This window comes from Trachinotus anak, unplaced genomic scaffold, assembly GCF_046630095.1.
Source record: "Trachinotus anak isolate AG129_WGS33_773 ecotype Australia unplaced genomic scaffold, CSIRO_AGI_Tana_v1 ptg000010l, whole genome shotgun sequence".
Taxonomy (NCBI): domain Eukaryota; kingdom Metazoa; phylum Chordata; class Actinopteri; order Carangiformes; family Carangidae; genus Trachinotus; species Trachinotus anak.
The window spans coordinates 21,187,223-21,206,998 of NW_027273861.1; the positions used below are offsets into that span (position 1 = coordinate 21,187,223).

Consider the following 19,776-nt stretch of genomic DNA (forward strand, 5'->3'; position numbering starts at 1 on the left):
GTTTTGTCTTTATCAAGCAGGAGATTAGATGTAAAGTTATCCTCCTTACCGAGACGTCCTGAGCTTGTGAACATGCTTCTGAACATACATCTTGTAGATGACCTGAAGTACGGCCGCAGACGTGAGGATGAGGAGAAACACCAGAAAACCAGTGACAGCTTTGTCATTGTCTGCAAAACAAGTGTTATGACAAAAGGATACAAGATATAGGAAATACAGGTTTGGATTATTTGTAAGAAAAAATGATTGAAATGAGTATTGTTATTATTTCAATATTTAAAATTACAGTCTTTCCTCATTAAAACAATCATTCTCAACCGTTTGCTGCAATCTGTCTTTAAAATTCAGTCTAGAATAAGGTATTTTATCACCTGCAGCTGTTGTTCAAGTTTGATGTTATGAAAAAAAATTATAAGAAAACAAATTTTGTTCCTACACTACCTTCATAAAGATGCACATTAAATCAACATTGAAGACAGTTACTTACAGTTGGCCAAAGTGATGATCCCTGCCCAGAGCAGCAAGACCTCGAGCCCACAGAGAGCCTCCATGTACAGGAGTTAGGATGTGTGCAGTTGTCCAGTTGGCAAAAATTCACTCTCCTAAAAGAAGTTGGATGTTTTATTTTTGTTGACTGTTAGAAAGAAATGTTGTCTAATTTTGTTGTCGCAGTGTCTTGACTTGTTGCCCACACCTTAAACCTCAGCTCTGGTTTCCAGTTAAGTGAGCAGGAGTGATAGTACACCCAGAACCTTCAACTTTGGGGAGGGGAAGCTTCATTTCTGCCATGTCACTGTGTTCAGGAAATCTTCTGCTATCTTAACCTCACATCTGTTTTTACTTTATTGCTTTCTTTTGATTATCTATGAATCAGTCTGGTAATATGAACTGTATATGCTGTTGTAATTGAATTGTGTTTTAAGTGTTAGTGTTTGCTTTGTGAGTCCTTTAGACACATGATTAGTGCAGTGTTGGTTTCAAACCCAATGTTTAATCACAAACTGACAGATATATTTAAGCAGAGTTGGAAGTTTGTTGATCTTTGAGGCCTTCTGTCTGGTGTTCATTCTTAAAATTCTGCAGTGTATTTTTATAGTCAGTTATAATCTAGTTCATATGATATGAACATGACATTTCCTGATTTTACAGATTAACGAGGATCGTCCAAATGCACCATTAAACAACTGTTCTTCATTCATGAAAAAGATGGCTGCTACAATTAAAGGAGCCACTGAACGTGGACAAATCTTCAGAGGATCTCTAACTTAACACAGTAGTCGACACGGTGATGTAAGTCATCTACAGGCAAGGAAAGTAATAGCAGCTGCAGTTTGGACACTGGTGCCACCTGCAGGCAGTGAAGGTTCCAGCTGCTGAGCTGCTGATTTTTTTTAGGTGTGTTTGTTTTATATTTTGGATTTTATATTTTAAACCTACAAAATGTTGTGTTTGATCAACTGGAGCATGTGTATTTTCCACAGGAAAGAGTGAACATTGCTCTGTGGGATATGTGGCCACTGTCTTCCTGTTTACTTTGTATTAAGAAAGAAAAGGAAAGAGGCGTGTTACATCAGGATTAGGAAAGTAAACATTAAAACAAAATAATTAATGTACAGTAATATTTAGTGTAACAGCTGTTTAACAATGTAGCACCTCAAAAACTGACAAATGCAAAAAATGCAAGAAAAACTGTAGCTGCTCTTATTTTACTTTTCTATAGATGGTGCTTGTGAGTGAGTTAGTGAGCGAGTCCCAAGCCAGATCCAAAGGTTGATTCACATCTAAAACATTATTTGTATAGCTTCAAAAATGTGTTGTAAACTGTTCCATCGCTTCTCAGCCAAAGCTTGTGAGCAGCTGAAGGGTTGGCAGCTGAAAGGTGTTAGTGAAATGATCAGCAACAACTTTAAGTGTGGTTGGGATATAGTTGCTATAACTTTATTGATATTACCAGGGGTTAAAAACATCAATAAGATCAATAAGACAGGGACGGTTTCTAACATGTCACAATATTCACATCAAATCACCTGCAGAGTGAGTTTAATCAGTTACATTAAACATAGTTATGGAGATTTTAGCTAAGAAAAGAATTTCATTCAAAGTTTTACAATAAGTTCTAAAACTGGAAAAAGACTTGCTCCATACTGAACATTTCAAAAACGAAGCAGAGTAAAGACTGAATGGTGATTTGTTCTGCAGCTCCTTCATCATTCTTCATCAGCTGTCTTTTTTATGAAGCCATCCAGGAGTCTGCACTTTAACATAAACTACAACAAACAAATTAGTATTTGTTAATCATTACACCACAGTATACTTGTAAGATATAATATATAATATATTTTTACAAAGTCTTGCCTTTGGAAATTTTGTAATATCCCAATACAGAATTCAGGCTGGACAACAAATGATCTAATAACTGAGCAGCTAAAACACCAGGAATCATTTGTCGCTGCTAAATGTGATTGTTGTTTGTTGTGTACAGTCAAAGACAAATGTAGGAGAGACTGAAAACCAAAAGTCTACTCACTCGCTGTTGACTGAAGCATCACATCTTCGTTCACATCACTGTGGAGAAAATAGGTAAGACAGCACGATGGATTATGGGATACTAGTAGCTATACGGTATGTAATGTTTTACAGTTACAAGCTGAAAAGTATTTTATTTTGAGTATTTAGTATCAAGTAGACGCCAGTCAGATGTAATGTTAATTTTTTTTTTATTAATTTAGTTATGAACATTAATAATATGCCATACAAATATAAAATGGGAACATCTCAGAAGCACAGACCTGTAAAACTGTATCTGTAACATTAATGGTCTGCAGGTGGCACAAGTATCAGGACTGAACAATAAACACAGGTTTTGATAATGTTAAAGCCAGGCAACATAAACTTCATTTTAAGATATACATTCTCACATATTCTGCCAGTCTAATATTACACTGTTTGGTAAACTGTTCATAGCTTTACAAGCATAGCCCCAACTTCTTGGTTTGCTTTTGACTTATGCATATTCAAGACCTATGACTGTAATTTACTTAAATTGTTTAAATTTTGATTTTACAGAGTTTGTCTCCTGATCTAACACAGTGTCTGCAGGTCTTCAAAAAGTCTGAAAGAGCAATGAATTTTTTTCCTTAAAAAAAAAAAAAGCCTAAGTAGGCATTATAAAGTCTTAAATATCTTGTTTTGGCTGCTGCAGACACTAATGTCGGTTATAAAATGTTTTTGTATCTGATTACGGGATGAAATGCACAATACTATGGTAAGCATTAGTGAATTCTGTACTAGCTAGAGTAGCAAGGAAGGTCACTGTCTCATAATGGGCATGTGTTTTAACATGAACTTTAATCAGTCCAGCCATCCATTTTCTAGATCCAGGTTGCATGAGTTAAATTAATTGATATATGTGTATATTACCATACAGTACTGGAGAATGCAGCTCCATCAGCCCGCTGTCCAGTAGAGTGCTTCTTACGACGCCAGGCAGATTCTGGTACATTAACATAAACTAAGACAGCAAAAATCAAATTAAAAAAGGACATAATGCAACTTATTTTTGGGCACTTATCAAACTACAGAGCACATTATATCCAATACGAATACTTTACCCAGGTTACTTTAAAACTACAAGCTGTGATGATTTGAAGTAACATGGAAATACTGCATTACTCCTAATGAATGATCTATCATTCATTTTAAGTACTACATTATAACAGGTGATATATTGATCTAACAGCTAAAATGTCATTCAGAACATGTAGCTGCTGAAGGTGACAGCTGTTTGTTACATACATGAAGAAAAAACAGGAAGCCTAAAGTCTACTTACTTGCTGTTGTTTCCAACATCACATCTCTGTTCACATCACTGCAGAGAAAATACATCGTGAAGGATGGCTTTAAAGATTTACATTCACACTGCATATACCATAGTATATTACACAGAGCCTATTAAGTGTATTGAAAGACTATTGAAACAGTTCAGCTGAACAAATGTGACAGTCAAACTGATGACAAGAGATTAGGCGCAAAATAATCTTTACTTTCTGGAACTGCTGTGCCTCAATTTGCAGATCTTATAGACCAAGGCCGCAGATATGATGTTGATGATGATGGTGATGATGAGGACCACAATGCCAGTGAGAGTGAGAGCAGCTAAAGTGAAGGCAATAACAGAAGAATATCAGAGTGGCGGCATTTATTTATGAATTGAAGTAGAACTGTCTCTCAAAGCAAACTGTGTTCAAATGGCCTCATTAGGCAATGGTACTGATTTGAACAACACATACACTTAGTTGTAACAGCTTTTGTACGTGGGTTGCTCTCAAAGCGTCCATTAAAAGCAACCACCTAGAAAGACAGGATGGCACACACTGAAATATGAGCAAATAGTGGTGGTTTTCATTTGAATTTAAAAAGTTGGATTATACAAACCTCCACTGTGTAGGTCGTAGAGTAACTCAGATCTTTGAATTCAAATTTGCAATCTTTACTTTCATGTTGTTTCACAGTAACACCATCTCGAAGTCGTGCTTTGTATTTCCCTTCAGGTCCATTGAACTCTCTTGAATAAGTACAGCTTACTGTAATCACATTATGCTCTGGCTGCTCCGTCTTCAGATCTTTAATATCTTCTGGTACTGTAAGGAAGTGAAGAAAAATACTGAACTTCAGGCTCAACGATGTATGCATACATACTCATAGTGAAAGTGATATTTTCATTTGCTTTAATACCAAGCAAAAAATTTTGTTAATTTTAACAATTATTAACAATATTATTGTTTATATTAATGTGTTGCTGTCATGTGGATGGGAAGTTTTTTAAATTAATTTCTTAAAGACAGTATGAGAAAACTGCTGTTTATTAAACTACTTATTTGGCAAATTTGCTGATGTTTATTTATTTTTGCTTAACTTTTGTGAAATTCATCCTTTACCACGCCAGCTTATTCAATTAATCAACTTAGATGTTTTTTAAATGATCAAAGTACCACTTGGTAAAGCTTTTATGCTAGGAAAGTCAGTAACTACTCTGGCTCCACACTCCAGGCTCAGTATGATGAACAAACAGGTCAGGACTGACTGAAGCTGGTAGGTTTCTACAGCGTCACACAGAACAACACAGAGAATATCTACTGATGTTGGAGTTTAAAGTCTATAATTTCACAGTATTCCTGGTACATATTGTGTACATGGGCCCTACTTCATTAGTAACTTGAACTGCCTTGTGTGTCATGGATACATTTTCCTCTACATAATGAATATTGGTATTGCTATGCTGGAATAATATGATCTCTGTTTATTAGTGTTTAAAAGGACAAATAGGATGAAAAATCTTATAAAGTGCATCCTTTATGATTAATATTTTTATGATGATAATTATAATTCTAAAATGCATTTAGAATGATCTTAATTAATAACTAAATAATTAATTACATTAAATCTTGTCCTGAAGTTCCAAGTTCAAATATTCATGTAGTGACCATATTTCTTGTACAAGGCCTTTTAGAGTCATACGTCACATGGTATCAGTTTCTCACATTATATAGAAACAGTTTCAACAGAAAAAGTTTCAAAGCTGTTTGGTCTTAAGAAAGTGTTTCATACAGATACTTTTACTGCCACACAGGTGTCTTAACTCGATATTTAACATGTTCTGTAGGTGCAGCACACACTTGAAGTGAAAATAGTCAGAATAGTCTTTCTGCATTGTAGAGTCAGATTCTAAAATCAGCTGTAATCATTTTGTTGAATACTTACCTCCAACATCAGTCCTTTGTGTCACTTTAGTTTGTTTGGCATCTCTCTTGGTGTTGTTGTAGGTGGGTTGGATTTCACAGGTGTAATCAGTGTCTGGTTTCAATCCAGTAATATGACATGTTCCTCCTGGTGGTTGTTTGTTAACTGTAGCTGTAACAAAGGCTGAAAGTTTTCAAAACAACAAAAAAAATAAGGGCATCTACAACAGCAGGTTGTTTTATCTTTTTGGTCCAGTTGCTCATTAAGTGACAAAGAAAATGGATATCAATCAATCAATCAATCAATCAATCAATCAATCAATCAATCAATCAATCAATCAATCAGTCAATCAATCAGTCAATCAATCAATCAATCAATCAGTTAATATCATCCATGCATCACTGGTAGATCTCCAGCTTTGGTCCTGTGAGCTGAAACTATTGCATACATGATATGCTAGTAGAGAAGCAGACTGAGAAAATTAACATGTGAACAATGAAAACTTTTATTCCAATGATTTGATACAATCCCAGTGTTATTTCTGTATCATATCTCATCATAATTTGGTGAATCATCTTCAAACTTCACCAAACTGTGATTTGATATATCATCTCATCTTATTTACACCCACCAACACGCAGCACGCTGCAGGGTTAGTCTGGAGCAGTGTAGCTCTATGAATGGTTCAAATGTCTACAGTATATTTTACTATTTAGGTAATCTGACAAGTAAAAGGAACTCCAACAACTTCCAAAAGAGAATTTTAGTAAAACAGAGTTTTAAAAAAATAGGGAGTTAATCTAAATAATGGTACTTACTCCAGTGTCTCTGATGGGAGTTAAAAGGATCACAACTGCAGTCGTATGAAAGCTTGTCAAGTTCATGAAGAACATCTTGACACTTCTCACTGTCTGTGTTCCAACTCAAGGCAATGGATGTATTGGTTGCTCTGCTCTCTCTGTTGATGATTGTAAAATCTGCTGGAACACATCAGACATGTGTAACAGACCTGAGTACTGGTGCTACACAGTGATTCACTCCACAGTATCTGAGGATACTTTCATTGGACTGAGGTGAAGTGAACGTCAACGTACCACAGTCAATCCTGACGTGAACAGCAGTTGTGTTTTGTATGGTGTCAGTGTTGTTCTTGATCTGACCAATACAGCTGTAGTCTGTGAAAGGCTCCAGCTCAGACACCAGCTTAGACTCACTGACTCTGTCACGTTCTGAGGAGACACAAGGATGACAGCATTTCTTCAACAACTAGTATTTATACCTCAGAGCTGAGGAGAAGTGATCTCTTTTAGATTTGATGAAAATTTGAGCTCATTCAGACTAATAGAAACAAATCTTCTTCATAGAACTGATTCACCAAGAGCACAAAATAATGTATTTTCAGATTCAATTCAGATGTCAATTCAGATTGTTTCAGTTTTAGGTAAAATGGGAAATTACTGATTCTATTTCCAAGTAAATCCATTTATAATATTGGTGCCATGCAAAGTCTGTACTTGTAGTCTGTCCACTTACCCCAGCAGGTGTAATCAGTGGAGAGGTCTTTACAGTTTGGAGGTAACTTTGCTTCTATTTTTGCAGGAAGTTTAGTGGAAACAGTCTGATTTATTTCATTTCTTAATTTAATCGGGTAAGAACCTGCAAAAAAAGAAAAAGGTCTTTTAATGTGAAACCCATGAAATCCATCCATCAGTGTTGTAAAGCAACAAAAATAAATGTATGACGTGTAATAAAATGTAATTTATGAAATCAAACACATAAACCAACAAAAAGACAACAGTACTTACACTGTAGAGGCGAGGAAGCTAAAATACAACACAATTTCAGGAGATTATAAAACAATTCAAGAAAACATGAATGTGTGATGAATAATGTGATGACTGAAAACACATTATAGTCTATAGTAATGTAGTAAATGCATATACAACCCCATTTCCAAAAAAGTTGGGACACTGTGTAAAATGTAAATAAAAACAGAATGCGATGATGTACAAATCATGTAAACCCATATTTAACTGAAAGTAGAACAAAGACAACATATAAAATGTTGAAGCTGAGAAATTGAAGCTGCTTGAATATCTCACAATGAATTAGGATGAGGAGAGGTTCACCACTCCGTGAAAGACTGTGTGGGCAAATAGTGCAGCAATTTAAGAATTATGTTCATTGCTAATGTCGCATCCCTCTGCTTTCCCACAGAACCTTGAGCAACTATTCTCCTGAGACTTTGTGTCAAATAGAAGTCCTTGATTTTACCAACTAGCTGTGTCCTGCTCTGAATCTGCCCTGGAGTCCTAAACTGAGTTTTAAAACTACATATAACACATGAACCAGAAACGTCGCTGACTTCTCTGGGCCCGAACTCATTTAAGATGGTCTGAGGTGAAATGGAAAACTGTACCATGGTCTGACAAATCAAAATTTCAAATTGTTTTTGGAAATCATGGACGCTACTAAAGAGGAGAGGGACCATCCAGCTTGTTATCAGCGCACAGTTCAAATCCTGTATCAGGCAAGAATGGGACAACATTTCACTTTCAAAACTCCAGCAACTGATCTCCTCAGTTCCCAAAGAAGAGGTGATGCAACACTCCAAACTTTTTTGAACACTTGTTGCTGACATCAAATTCAAATTGAGCATATATTTTTCATAAAACAATACAATTTCACCACTTCAACATTTGATATGTTGTCTTTGTTATGTTTTCAGTTAAATATGGGTTTACATGATTTGCAAATGATCACATTCTGTTTTTATTTACATTTTACACAGTGTCCCAACTTTTTTGTTTTTGAAATGGGATTGTATTTTATAACCTACCTGTAAACCATTGCCCAGCAGTAGTAGTAATCTGACCTGAAGTAAATTTTAATTAGATAAAATTATAATAACATGTAAATGTATAATATATAATATCAAATTAATTATAATTTGAAATTTAAAATAATATTTGAACATAGCTTCTTACAGATGATCCCAGCTGAAAGCAGCAAAGTCTTGAGGCTCCTGGGACCTGTCATATCCATATATAGTTAGAAGAAGTTGTGAAACACCATCATAGTGGGGACCATGAGAGGATATTCACACGTAAATAATTTCCTCTTTTCATTGAATGTGAGAAGTGACGACATAATTTTAAGATGCATATGTTGTATATTTCCTCATCAGTTCTGTGACTTGATCTTCAAAGTGTTCCCTCATCTTATCTCTTACTGCAGACCCTCACCCCTGCTACTAAACACAGACCTACAGTATTTCTTTCATTTGTGCAGTTTTTTTTTTTTTACAGCTGCTTCTTGTATTAACTTGCCTGTTAACATCACATATCAGCTCTCCACTTCAGGATGTTGCTGAGCTGCATTTATCTGTGGTTAACACATTTCTGAAAACATCTAACCGATCTGTTCCAACCTCCACATTAAGTGTTCCAGGTTAACTCTTTTTCAGATACTGAATTACATTCATGTATTTCTTCCTGATTACATTAACCCAGTCTGTCTACTGGTGCTGCTGGATCAGATGGAGCATGAGGACCAGTCTCACAATGCTTTGCAGAGCTGCTCATAAATGCATGTGGCAGAGGATCCAAATTTGATTGATTGATTGGTTGAACTGATTTTACCTAAAGGGAAATGAATTGACGTTGTTGGCAGAGGGAAAAGAGCAAAACAGTTTCTAAGCTCTAGCAACGTAAAAACAGCAAAAGTAAAAAAGCAAAAAAAAGCAAAAGTGCACTCACTTGCTGCTGATTGAAACGTTGTATTTTCATTCACCTCCCTGTGGAGAAAATACTAAAGGTTGACTTCAAACACTCTAATTGATACAGATGGAATAGACCAGGCTAAACAGTGTTTACTAAGAGATTTGAAGACATTGATTATTAAGTAAAGACTGAACACTGTTGATTGTTTTGTCTTTATCAAGCAGGAGATTAGATGTAAAGTTATCCTCCTTACCGAGACGTCCTGAGCTTGTGAACATGCTTCTGAACATACATCTTGTAGATGACCTGAAGTACGGCCGCAGACGTGAGGATGAGGAGAAACACCAGAAAACCAGTGACAGCTTTGTCATTGTCTGCAAAACAAGTGTTATGACAAAAGGATACAAGATGTAGGAAATGCAGGTGTGGATTATTTGTAAGATTCAAATGTAGTTAAATGATTTTATTGAGTAAATTAAGGTGATTTCTTCACTTCATAATTAAAACAGCACATACAGAGAGCAGCAACATCATATGTCGTGGACTTGTTCTCAAAGTGTTTGTTGAAAACAGTCACCTGCACAGAAAGACAGAAAGTCCTCTTCATCAGGAATGATCACATTTGAGTTCATATGAGGAATACATTTGTAATATTGTTGTTCAAGTAAAAAGTGGGATTATACCTCACGTCTTTCATACTCACATGCAGAGTGTCACCACCATGACAGTGTTGTGTGTTGCTTATAATCTCAGGTCCATGAAAGCGTCTTGAATGAGTACAGCTCACTATGATCACATGATGCTCTGGAGCCTTCGTGGACGGTTCAGTAATATCTTCTGGTACTGTAACCACATCAGAGAAGATGCCATATTTCCTTCAGACATCACTCTCTGCTTACTCTTGATAAAAGTGACACTCTAGTTTGATATAAAAGCAGCTGATTGATTATATACATATTATTATAAACAGTGAATATGAGATGTTTGTTTCTTTGTGCTATTTTAAAAACAAATAAAAAAACGCACATATGAAACCTCATCAGAGAGATTATTAGAGTTAAGAGGTTAATGTACTGTAATGTCTTTTTTTCCGGGAAGTTCAGTTGAAACAGTCTGAGTTATTTTTCTTGAACTTAAGAAATGTGTTGAGGAAAAAAACCCCACCAAAAATATGAAGAAATGAAATCTGCATCACATGAACTTCAGAATAAATGTAAACTGAACATATTATCGCAGATGTTTTGGTGGAGCTAAAAGTTCCCATGAAATGTCAGTGAAATAAGGTTTGGTAACTCTTACTGACTCCCTCAGTAATGCAGCCTGTTGCATTCAGTCATAAACTGGAGATTTCCACTCTCCCATCACACTCTGGCCTGTTTCAGAATTTTTATCTTTCACTCTACAGAACTAAGCTGTGGTTTATTTGATATACAGGAAATTTTGACTGTTGTTAGTGGAGACATTTTACTGCACTGCTACTGATCCGATGATACCAACTATAACTGAAGAGCTAAAGCACAACTTTTACCAGTTGTACGACATGTGAGTTTTAACCACCGACAAACTACAGTATGTGGCCGCTGTGCATAAAAGTCTGAAACATGAAACATGATGATTGTGAGCCTGTGAATATTCTCATTTGTCCAGGTCATAGTATCTCAAAGGAGTTTTAAATCGAAAGCAACTGGACCAGTCCCAGCCTGGTCAGGTGCGAGAAAGAACTAATGAAGCCTCTTGGATGAGAGGTGAAACGTCTTCCTAGACAAATAACCAAGTCCAGTTGCTTTTGATTTAAAACTCCTTTGAGATGATGATTGTGAGTTAGTCCCTGATATTACTTGGGGGATGCTGCTTGAAACTGGTTCACCTTTCTGTTGATTTAAATTGGTGAAGAAAACATTTTCTTGAATATCTGGAATATATGGAACAGGAGATTCGGATCATGGAGGTGCAGCCAACAAATCTGCAGCAACTGCGTGATGCTGTCATGTCAGTATGAACCAAAGTCTCCGAGGAATGAAGAATTAAGGCAGTTCTGAAGGCAAAAGGGGGTCCAACCCGTACCAGCAAGGTGTACCTAATAAAGTGGCTAGTGAGTCTATCTATCTATCTATCTATCTATCTATCTATCTATCTATCTATATATATATATATATATATATATATATATATATATATATATATATATATATATATATATATACACACACACACCGTATTTTCCGGACTATAAGGCGCACTTAAAAGCCTTTAATTTTCTCAAAAAACGACAGTGCGCCTTATAATCCGCCTTATATGTGGACTAATTCTGGTTGTGCTTACTGACCTCGAAGCGATTTTGTGTGGTACACGGCGCTCTGTCAAAATGTTTTAGTACGACTTTGGTAAACCGCTTGCAGCATTACGGCTGTGGTAGTCAGGAGCGTCACGGAGTAATACATACTGTGCTTCACCATAATATTACAGTGTGTGTGTATAAGGACCTATAAGGAGTTATTGTGAATACGCTCATTAACGTTTGAACAATGTTGAGAGTTATTGTGAACGCGTTTAATAAAGTTTGACTGACTTATCTGACTGTTTTGTTTCGCTTAATGCGCCTTATAGTCCGGTGCGCTTTATATATGAAAAAAGTTTGAAAATAGACCATTCATTGACAGTGCGCCTTATTATCCAGTGCGCCCTATAGTGCGGGAAATATGGTGTGTGTGTGTGTGTGTGTGTATATATATATATATATATATATATATATATATATATATATATGTATACTCTTTTTAATAGGTGATAGAAGGCCACAGACATAAATTAGTGATGTGTGAAATCTTTTTTTTTCATGCAGCGTTATCTGGAGCTATTATATCAAATATATCATGTTGCTGTCAAAACAGAATTATCACCATATGTAGACAAATTCACATATACATAAAATGTTGCTGAAATGAAAATGTACCAATTGAAAATAATGTTATTACATTTTCAATATTTAGAGATAAAATTTGTTAAATGCACGCAGTCTGTCCTTATATGAACAATATAAACTCCACAACCATTTGCTGCAACCAAAAAAAGAAGTCTTTCAAACTGGGTGTAAAATCAGGTACTTTATCACCTACAGAAAGGTGATAAAAACGGCTGTTGTCCATGTTTTAAGTTATCTGGAAACACATTTTTGTTTTCTACACTACCTTTATAAAGACGCATATTAAATCTTTACAGAAGATGGTTACTTACAGTTGGCCAAACTTATGATCCAGGTCCAAAGCAACAAGACCTTGTGCCCACAGAGACCCTCCATGTACAGGAGTTAGGATGTGAGCGGCCACACACCATACAATATAGTCAAACTGGCAGAAATTCACCCTCCTGAAACAAGTTGAATGTTGAATTTTTATTGAACTGTTGTCTGAGTTTATTGACACAGAGTCTTTACTTGTTTGCCACGCCTTAAACCTCAACTCAACCTCATTCCAGAATCTCCCTTTTACCCTTGTGTGGTTAGGTAGTTTCATTTCTGCCATGCAACTGTGCACAGTGTTATCTTAACCTCACATCAGTCTGTTAATATACATTGTGTATGGTGTTGTTTCTGGGCCGTGTTTTAAGCATTAGTGTTTGTTATGTGAGTCCGTCAGACACATGATTAGTGCAGTGTTGGTTTCAAACCCAGTGTTGAATCACAAACTGACAGATAGATTAAAACAATAATAATAATAAGATTGACCTTTACACACTTCCAGAACCGAATTCCTCTTGTACTTAACTACATTAAATATACGACAGGTAAATATTTTACTGCTCCCTCGTTTTCAGTAACTCCTACCTGTTCCTAGGCTTGCAGTAAGAGTAAAGCTTGTAGCAGTAGCAGCTTCTACTTCACACAGTCTCTTTTCTCCCAGAGTCTTTTCTGTCTTTTTTTTTCAAAGTCTAAACAAAGCAAACATTTGCACCAGAAGTGAATTCTTCATTTGTGCCATTTCATTAATTTCTGTTGTGTTGTTAGTGTGTTTAAGGTCATTAGTTGAGTGTTTATGGTCTCTTTCCTTCTTGTGTCCCCTGAGTAGCCCCCTCCCGCCACACCCTCACTCCATTTTGTAGGTTCCCTCCGCTCCACCCACCAAACTAAGCTGTCCCTCTGGGTCCTCCAAATCCCTCTTGGCCGGGGAGCAGTGGGGGTGGGCACTGGCTCTCTCCCTGTAATGAACTCCACAGGGACCACTGTTCAGTTTCATCACTGCAGAAATTGCTCCCATGGAGCCCTGAACACAGTGAAAACAAACAAAAGTAAATATCTGGAATTAATACATAAGTTGTTTGGCGCTTTCCAGCATCTATGGCCCTACCCTCGAGGACTCAAGATATTTATATATTTCTAGAAACTGGCTCTACATTTTGGGCGTAATGATAAAAAAACATTTTTGAAAAAAATTTAGGCGGCATACAGTTTTTTCCTGTTGTTTGCTATACATCCCAAATCCATGCATACCTAAGTCCATCTTGTGGTGAAAAGTCCTCACTGCAGTTTTCCTCCACTGCTGACTCCTTTTAAAATACTGTGCTTATATAAATATGCTCTGTAGCACAGAGGAGCATTGTGAAGTGTTTACTCAAATCTTCTGGCCTCTTGCGTGCATTTAGCTTTATCAGCAACAAAATTTAAATTATCATCATTTTTTTAGATTTGTCAAACCTCATGTTTTTTCCCCAGGCACAAATAAATAAATATGTCGATGCAAATGAAAAGCTGTTCATGTGTGAACCTTCAACCTTCTGTACTGATTAGTTAATAAACTAATATTCTTAGCAGTCCAAATGTGAAACCAAAGTCTGCTGCAGACTGACTTGGCGCCACTCAGTGTATTTGTGGGGGCTCACGCTTAAACTTCCTGAGAACGAGAATACAGAAAAAGAGGAAGACATACACTAATTCTTAGAATAGGGCTTGAGCTGAAAGGTATCATGATTTTAAGGTATGTTATAAACATGGTGTATGTCTGTGTGTGTGTGTGTGTGTGTTTATCTGTAGATTAAAGAAAGTGAGAAAATAAGTGTAAAAGAAAGAGCAGAATATTCTCTCAGCTCATCATTTTTCCCAGGTGATCTGAGTGTTCTGAGGCATAAAAATGGGGCCATTCCAGAGGACATTGACTTGGATTTTTTTTTTTTGTTTTGTTTTGTTTTGTTTTGTTTTTAGAAGCCTGGAATATCAATATTTTTTTGCACATTTGAAATAGCTTGTGGCGCATGCTTGGCAATGGCAGCCTGAGCATCAAACATATTAGTTTGCTGGGAGAGAAGAATCACCAGGGACAGTCTCCAAACACAAGCGGGAACAGCAGCACAGCCCTGTTCATCATATGAAAGCTGCTATTGTTTGAACTTGAGTAACTTTAAACAGGTTAAACTCATATTTAGAATGAAACAGTTGTCTTGTAGGCCTGCTCGGTTTTCAGGTTAGAATATTTGTCAGCGGCTGCTCTCCGGGGAAAACACTGTGAGGCTCGGGTAAAGAAAGACGGTCCCTGCAGTCATTTATCAGTTGGAAGCTACACCCAGCAGGCCGCAACTGGCGTCAGTCATCAGCACTGTTCCCGACACACTAACATATGTGAAGGCAGGCACACGCACAGTAAACACCACACATAATAAACGTGTACACACACAAAACACTGGTGTAATGAGTGACTCTTGCTCTGCATGTCCTTAATCTGCAACCACCAGGCCAGCACAGAGGGGGCACAGTAAAGTACAAGCAGCCTGCAGTGAGCAGAGCCAAAATAAAAAGCAAAGTGGCTCACTAAATCCGTCAGGGGCTCTTAAAAGGCACGCACTGCTTCTCCCTCGTCCGTCCAGCAGCCCTACAGGAGGTTTATAAAACGCCGCCCCGCAAAACTAAACTGGGAAGCATCGCCCAGCCTTCCGGAACGGGCGTTTTCACAAACTGTAAACTATTGGAAACAAATGCCGTCTTAAACGTGTTCAAAAGAAACCTGATCCTCACAGCTAGGCTTTACAGGTGGCTGGGGGTGTGTCAGATGTAGACAGCCTTCCCCAACACACACGCACGCGCACACACACACACACACACACACACACACACACACACACACACACACACCACTGCTGGTTTTTACTTCCTATGCGAGACTCTGTCACCCCACCTCCTTCTTCCTCTGGGCTGACCAGACTACAGCCTTTAAATAGAGAAAGATGTCAGGTCTGGTCTGAGTGTGTGTGTGTGTGTGTGTGTGTGTGTTAGAGAGAGAGAGAGAGGGAGAGAGAGAGAGAGAGAGAGAGAGAAAGAAGTATGCACAGTATGTAAATGTGTATTTGTATATGTTTGAGGAAACAATATAATGGTCCCACAACACTACTAGTGCTTGGTACTGGGGCCCCACTCTACACAGTTGTTCACTGCCTCATGTTCGCAGTACAACGACACACATACTCACAACTACATGACGATGATAACATTTGGCTTTAAAATTACAATTTTATTCATATCAATTTATTTGGTTTTGTTTTCTTCAAAATTGTTTCTGTGTTGATAACAGCACTCTGCTCCCAGTGAAATTAATAAAATCCATTTACAACTGTAAATTAATTAATTTAGGAATTAATTTGCATAATTCAAATTTGATCATCTAAACATTTACGTGCAAATCAAATCCTAAGATCGTGTTGACAACGCGCCGAATTAAAAACAGACTTTGTTTTCAGATGAATAATGTTTCAGTCAAAGTTTATCATCTCATGTTCTTGGACAAAACTCTTAGATTTTTTTGGTGATAAACATCAGGCAGGTTTTATGTCCTCTTAAGTCTCCTTTATTTCAACCGTATGCCAGACTTCCGAAAGGATTTCCCTCACTGTCACAAGCACATGTGCTCGGCTCCAGTAAAATAAGCACTCTGGCCATAAACTTGCCAATGAGCTGTCCCCAAATAACCACATCTGTCAGCTCAACTTAAAGAGGCCCTAAAGAGTCACTTTTAAAGATGAAGGGACCTCGCCGGCTGCACACACACTCGGTCAGCAAAAACTCTTATCTCTGCCATGAAATAAAGAAAAGTAGACAATATGAGGAACGGTCATCAGTTCCTTAAAATAAGGAAAACAATTCTTCTGCTGTTTAAAAAAAAATATAGTTCAAAAATATTTTGAACATAAAAAAAAATGACTTCTTTCTTCAAATAACCTTACTGATTAAAGGTGGTGTCTAAATTGATCATATTGAGTTGTTGTTAAACCATACACTCATGCAACATTATGTAATACTGCAGTTTCTCTCTCATTATCGTGGCACTAGAACTGACTCTTTTTTTTTTTTTACTACCAGCCAAGTTAAATTTAAACCATCACACACTTGCACACAACTTGAGCTCATAGGCAGTTGCTGCATCTCACCTCATAACAGTAAAACAAGAGACAATAAACTGATTGCTGGTCTCAAATTTAGGCCGGGCAGTTTGCATCTCCGGAGTGATTTAAACACAGCTGAGGCCCTGTATGAGGGGAGAGGAGCTTTGTGTGAGAGTGTGTTGTAAGAGGAAGGGGGTTGGGGGGGTTGTTGTACCTGGCCATCTTGCGCTTGCTTGTTCCCACGGTCCTTTCTGTGCTACAGCCAACCCCTCCACCCCCTTGTACCCGATCCCGCTGCCTCCTGAGTTCACTGGCTGTACTTCCTCTGAAATTATGGAAGCAAAATGTCCTCCTAAAACTCAGGTTTAAAGGCTGCTGAGGTGGGAGGAGAGGACGGATAAAAGAGCACACAGGGAGCGGGGGTTGCTGTCAGCATATCCTGGATGAGTTTTGGACGTCAACTTTAAGAAACAGCTTCAAAATGAGACTTAAGATAAGGCATTGTCTGGTAAAATAAGTAGTCAGTGTATTACTAGCTGCACCTGAAAGACAGGCGAAGAGCCAGACACACTTTTTCATAGTTCAAAAAAAAAGAGGATAAAATAAAAACTTGGATCATTGTGAAATGCTGTCTGTTCTGGATATAATCAATAGCTAAAGAAGAATCCAGTTCAGGGTTGTCTCTCATATTTCAATCCCTTCTCTTCTGTGATCAATAAAAGTGAGCTGAAATCAAAGCGGGCCCTCTTTACTATTGTCTATTCAACGTTAGCAGACAAAGACTGAGGAGCCTTTGATCGCCCTGTCTGCAGGGCCCACAGCTAAACACAGACCCCATCCTCCCACTCCCACCCACCACCTCCAGGTGAGCTGTGTGTGTGTGTGTGTGTGTGTGTGTGTAAGCCAACCAAAATGTTGTTCGCACACATACACGAGCACACACACAAAAAAACAAAAGCACTTTTTATAGGAATCACACACAGAGAGAGAGAGAGAGAGAGAGAGAGAGAGAGAGAGAGGAGCTAAAGGTTGTGTTGTCAGCTGGCAGGTCATCACACAAGTTGCTGTCCACTGTCTCACACTGTCTCACATTGTGTGACGGTGTGTTGCAGTGTGTTATGTTGTATCATACTGATACTTACTTTTCTGTGTGTGATTGTGTTGTGTTGTGTTGTGCACTTCATGGCTGTACTCATTGTTGTGCATCTTCACTTGGTCCTCAGTGGATTTACCATGTTTTGTTATAGTCTGTCCTCCTCTGTTTTTACTAATTGTCCGAGTCATGTCTTCTTTTGTCCTTTTCCGTCATCATTTGTTTGGCCTACTTGTTCCTGTCATGTCCTCTTCTATCTCTCTCTGTCCTGTTTTACTCAGTTTGTCCTCTTCTGTCTTCTTCTGTGTCTTTCTCAGTTTCTTCCTTGTTCCTGTTCCTGTTCCCTCAGTGTTGTTCTTTTGTTCTATCTCAACCACATATTTCGTCCTTTTACCGTCTTATGTCATATTTTTGTTGAATTTACCTTTGTACTCTCCTGTCTTGTCCCCCTCTGTTTTTATCTTTTTTTGTTGAATTTGTCTTAAATGCTCCATCTTCATCTGTTCTGTCTTCTTCCTGTTTATCTTGTCTGTCCTAATTTTGTTCTTTGCTTTTTTGATTTACCCTCCTCTCTCCTGGCCTGTTGTCTTCTGGTTCTCCTCTACTTGTCTTCTTCCTTCCTATCCTGTCCTCTTCAGATTTGTCCTCTGATCTTTTCTGTTTTGTTTTGTTGAATTGAACTCTTTTGTCCAGCCCCCTACTGATTTGTCTTCCTCTGTCCAGACTCTCCTTGAGTTTTCTCCTCTTCTATCACGTCCACTTATTTTTTCCCATCCTGTTCTTTTTGGATTTGTCTTCTTTCATTCCTCCTCTTCATTTTTTTCTTGTGTCCTCTACAAATTCATGTTCTTTTACTATGTTCTCTGCTGTTGTCCCTTATTATTGTCTCTCCTATCCTCCTTTTTTGTCCCCTTCAGTCTTGTCCTCTTAAGATGTACCATGTTTGCCCTGTCCTGGCTCATTCTGTTTTTTCTGTCCTGTTCTGTTTTCTTTCTCTTCTGTCTTGTTATGTCCTGGCCTTTTCTGTTTTATATCTTTGTTCCTGCCATGACCTCTTATGTGTTGTCATCTGTCCTCATCTCTTTTTGACTCCCTGTTTTTGACATGTCCTCTTTGGTTTTGTTCTCTTCTGTCCTTTTTCTGTTTGCCTTCTTTTGTCGTTTTCCATCTTCCCATCCTCTGTTGGTCTCCTTTTTTCTGTCATATATTGTTCAGTTTTGTTCTCTAATATTTTTTTTTTGATCTCCTAACTTTTGTTCTATCATGTCTGTCATCCTCTGTCCTTTCCTCTTCCATCTGTCTTTGTGCTGCTCTCCTCAGTTTTATCCTTCTTTCCTGTCTTACTCTATTCCTGTAATTCCCTCCTCTGTTTTTTTTGTTTGTTTTTTTGTCCTGTCTCCTTGTGTCTTAACTTGTCCTCTTCCATCTTTTTCTGTCTTGTCCTCATCTCTTCTCCACCGCTCTACTGTGCTGTGTGTTCTCTGACAGCTCAGAGGAGACACCAAAGCAGCAGGACCCTTCGCCTCTCAACACGCACCTTGTTTACGAGCCCCAAACGACAGACAACCCCACTGGAGCCTCCTGTGTGTGTGGGGGGTGGGGTGGGGGGGGTGGGTAGAGGGGTTGGGAGGGGTATGCTTGGGTTGAACACAAACACACAAACACTGTCTTATGATGACAGCCAAGATGAAGACACACAAGATGAGCTGATTATATCTGGTGCAGATTAAAACCGATGCTCTCTTCATTTGGCCACGAGTGCATCGCCACGGAGTGAAAGCATCTCGTGTTGCATAAATGCTCAGTGGGTGATTCATGTAGATTTGGGGGGGGGGGGGGGGGGGGGGGGGGGGGTGAGAT

The 19,776-nt window shown here is 38.0% G+C and overlaps 1 protein-coding gene and 1 long non-coding RNA gene across 4 annotated transcripts; both read right to left on the reverse strand.

The window, feature by feature from the left end:
* Positions 1-1,434: 1,434 nt before the first annotated feature.
* On the reverse strand, positions 1,435-4,188 carry LOC139625999 (uncharacterized). 3 transcript variants are annotated; one of them, XR_011692070.1, is made up of 5 exons: positions 4,044-4,188; positions 3,831-3,868; positions 3,421-3,511; positions 2,528-2,565; positions 1,435-2,267 (listed from the first exon to the last, which is right to left on the reverse strand). It is a non-coding gene; the product is annotated as an uncharacterized lncRNA (long non-coding RNA). The 3 variants fall into 3 exon arrangements; XR_011692068.1 differs by having other exon boundaries at positions 1,437-2,267; positions 3,426-3,511; XR_011692069.1 differs by having other exon boundaries at positions 1,437-2,267; positions 3,421-4,143.
* A 39-nt stretch (positions 4,189-4,227) lies between these two features.
* LOC139626399 (uncharacterized) lies at positions 4,228-12,824 on the reverse strand. The gene is made up of 14 exons (XM_071486713.1): positions 12,696-12,824; positions 10,165-10,304; positions 9,978-10,038; positions 9,715-9,835; positions 9,498-9,535; positions 8,727-8,771; positions 8,579-8,614; positions 7,545-7,562; positions 7,273-7,395; positions 6,834-6,968; positions 6,558-6,716; positions 5,761-5,922; positions 4,435-4,640; positions 4,228-4,350 (listed from the first exon to the last, which is right to left on the reverse strand). Exons 1-14 carry the CDS (start codon positions 12,757-12,759, stop codon positions 4,228-4,230), a joined length of 1,431 nt encoding a protein of 476 aa, XP_071342814.1. The 5' UTR covers positions 12,760-12,824.
* Positions 12,825-19,776: the final 6,952 nt, after the last annotated feature.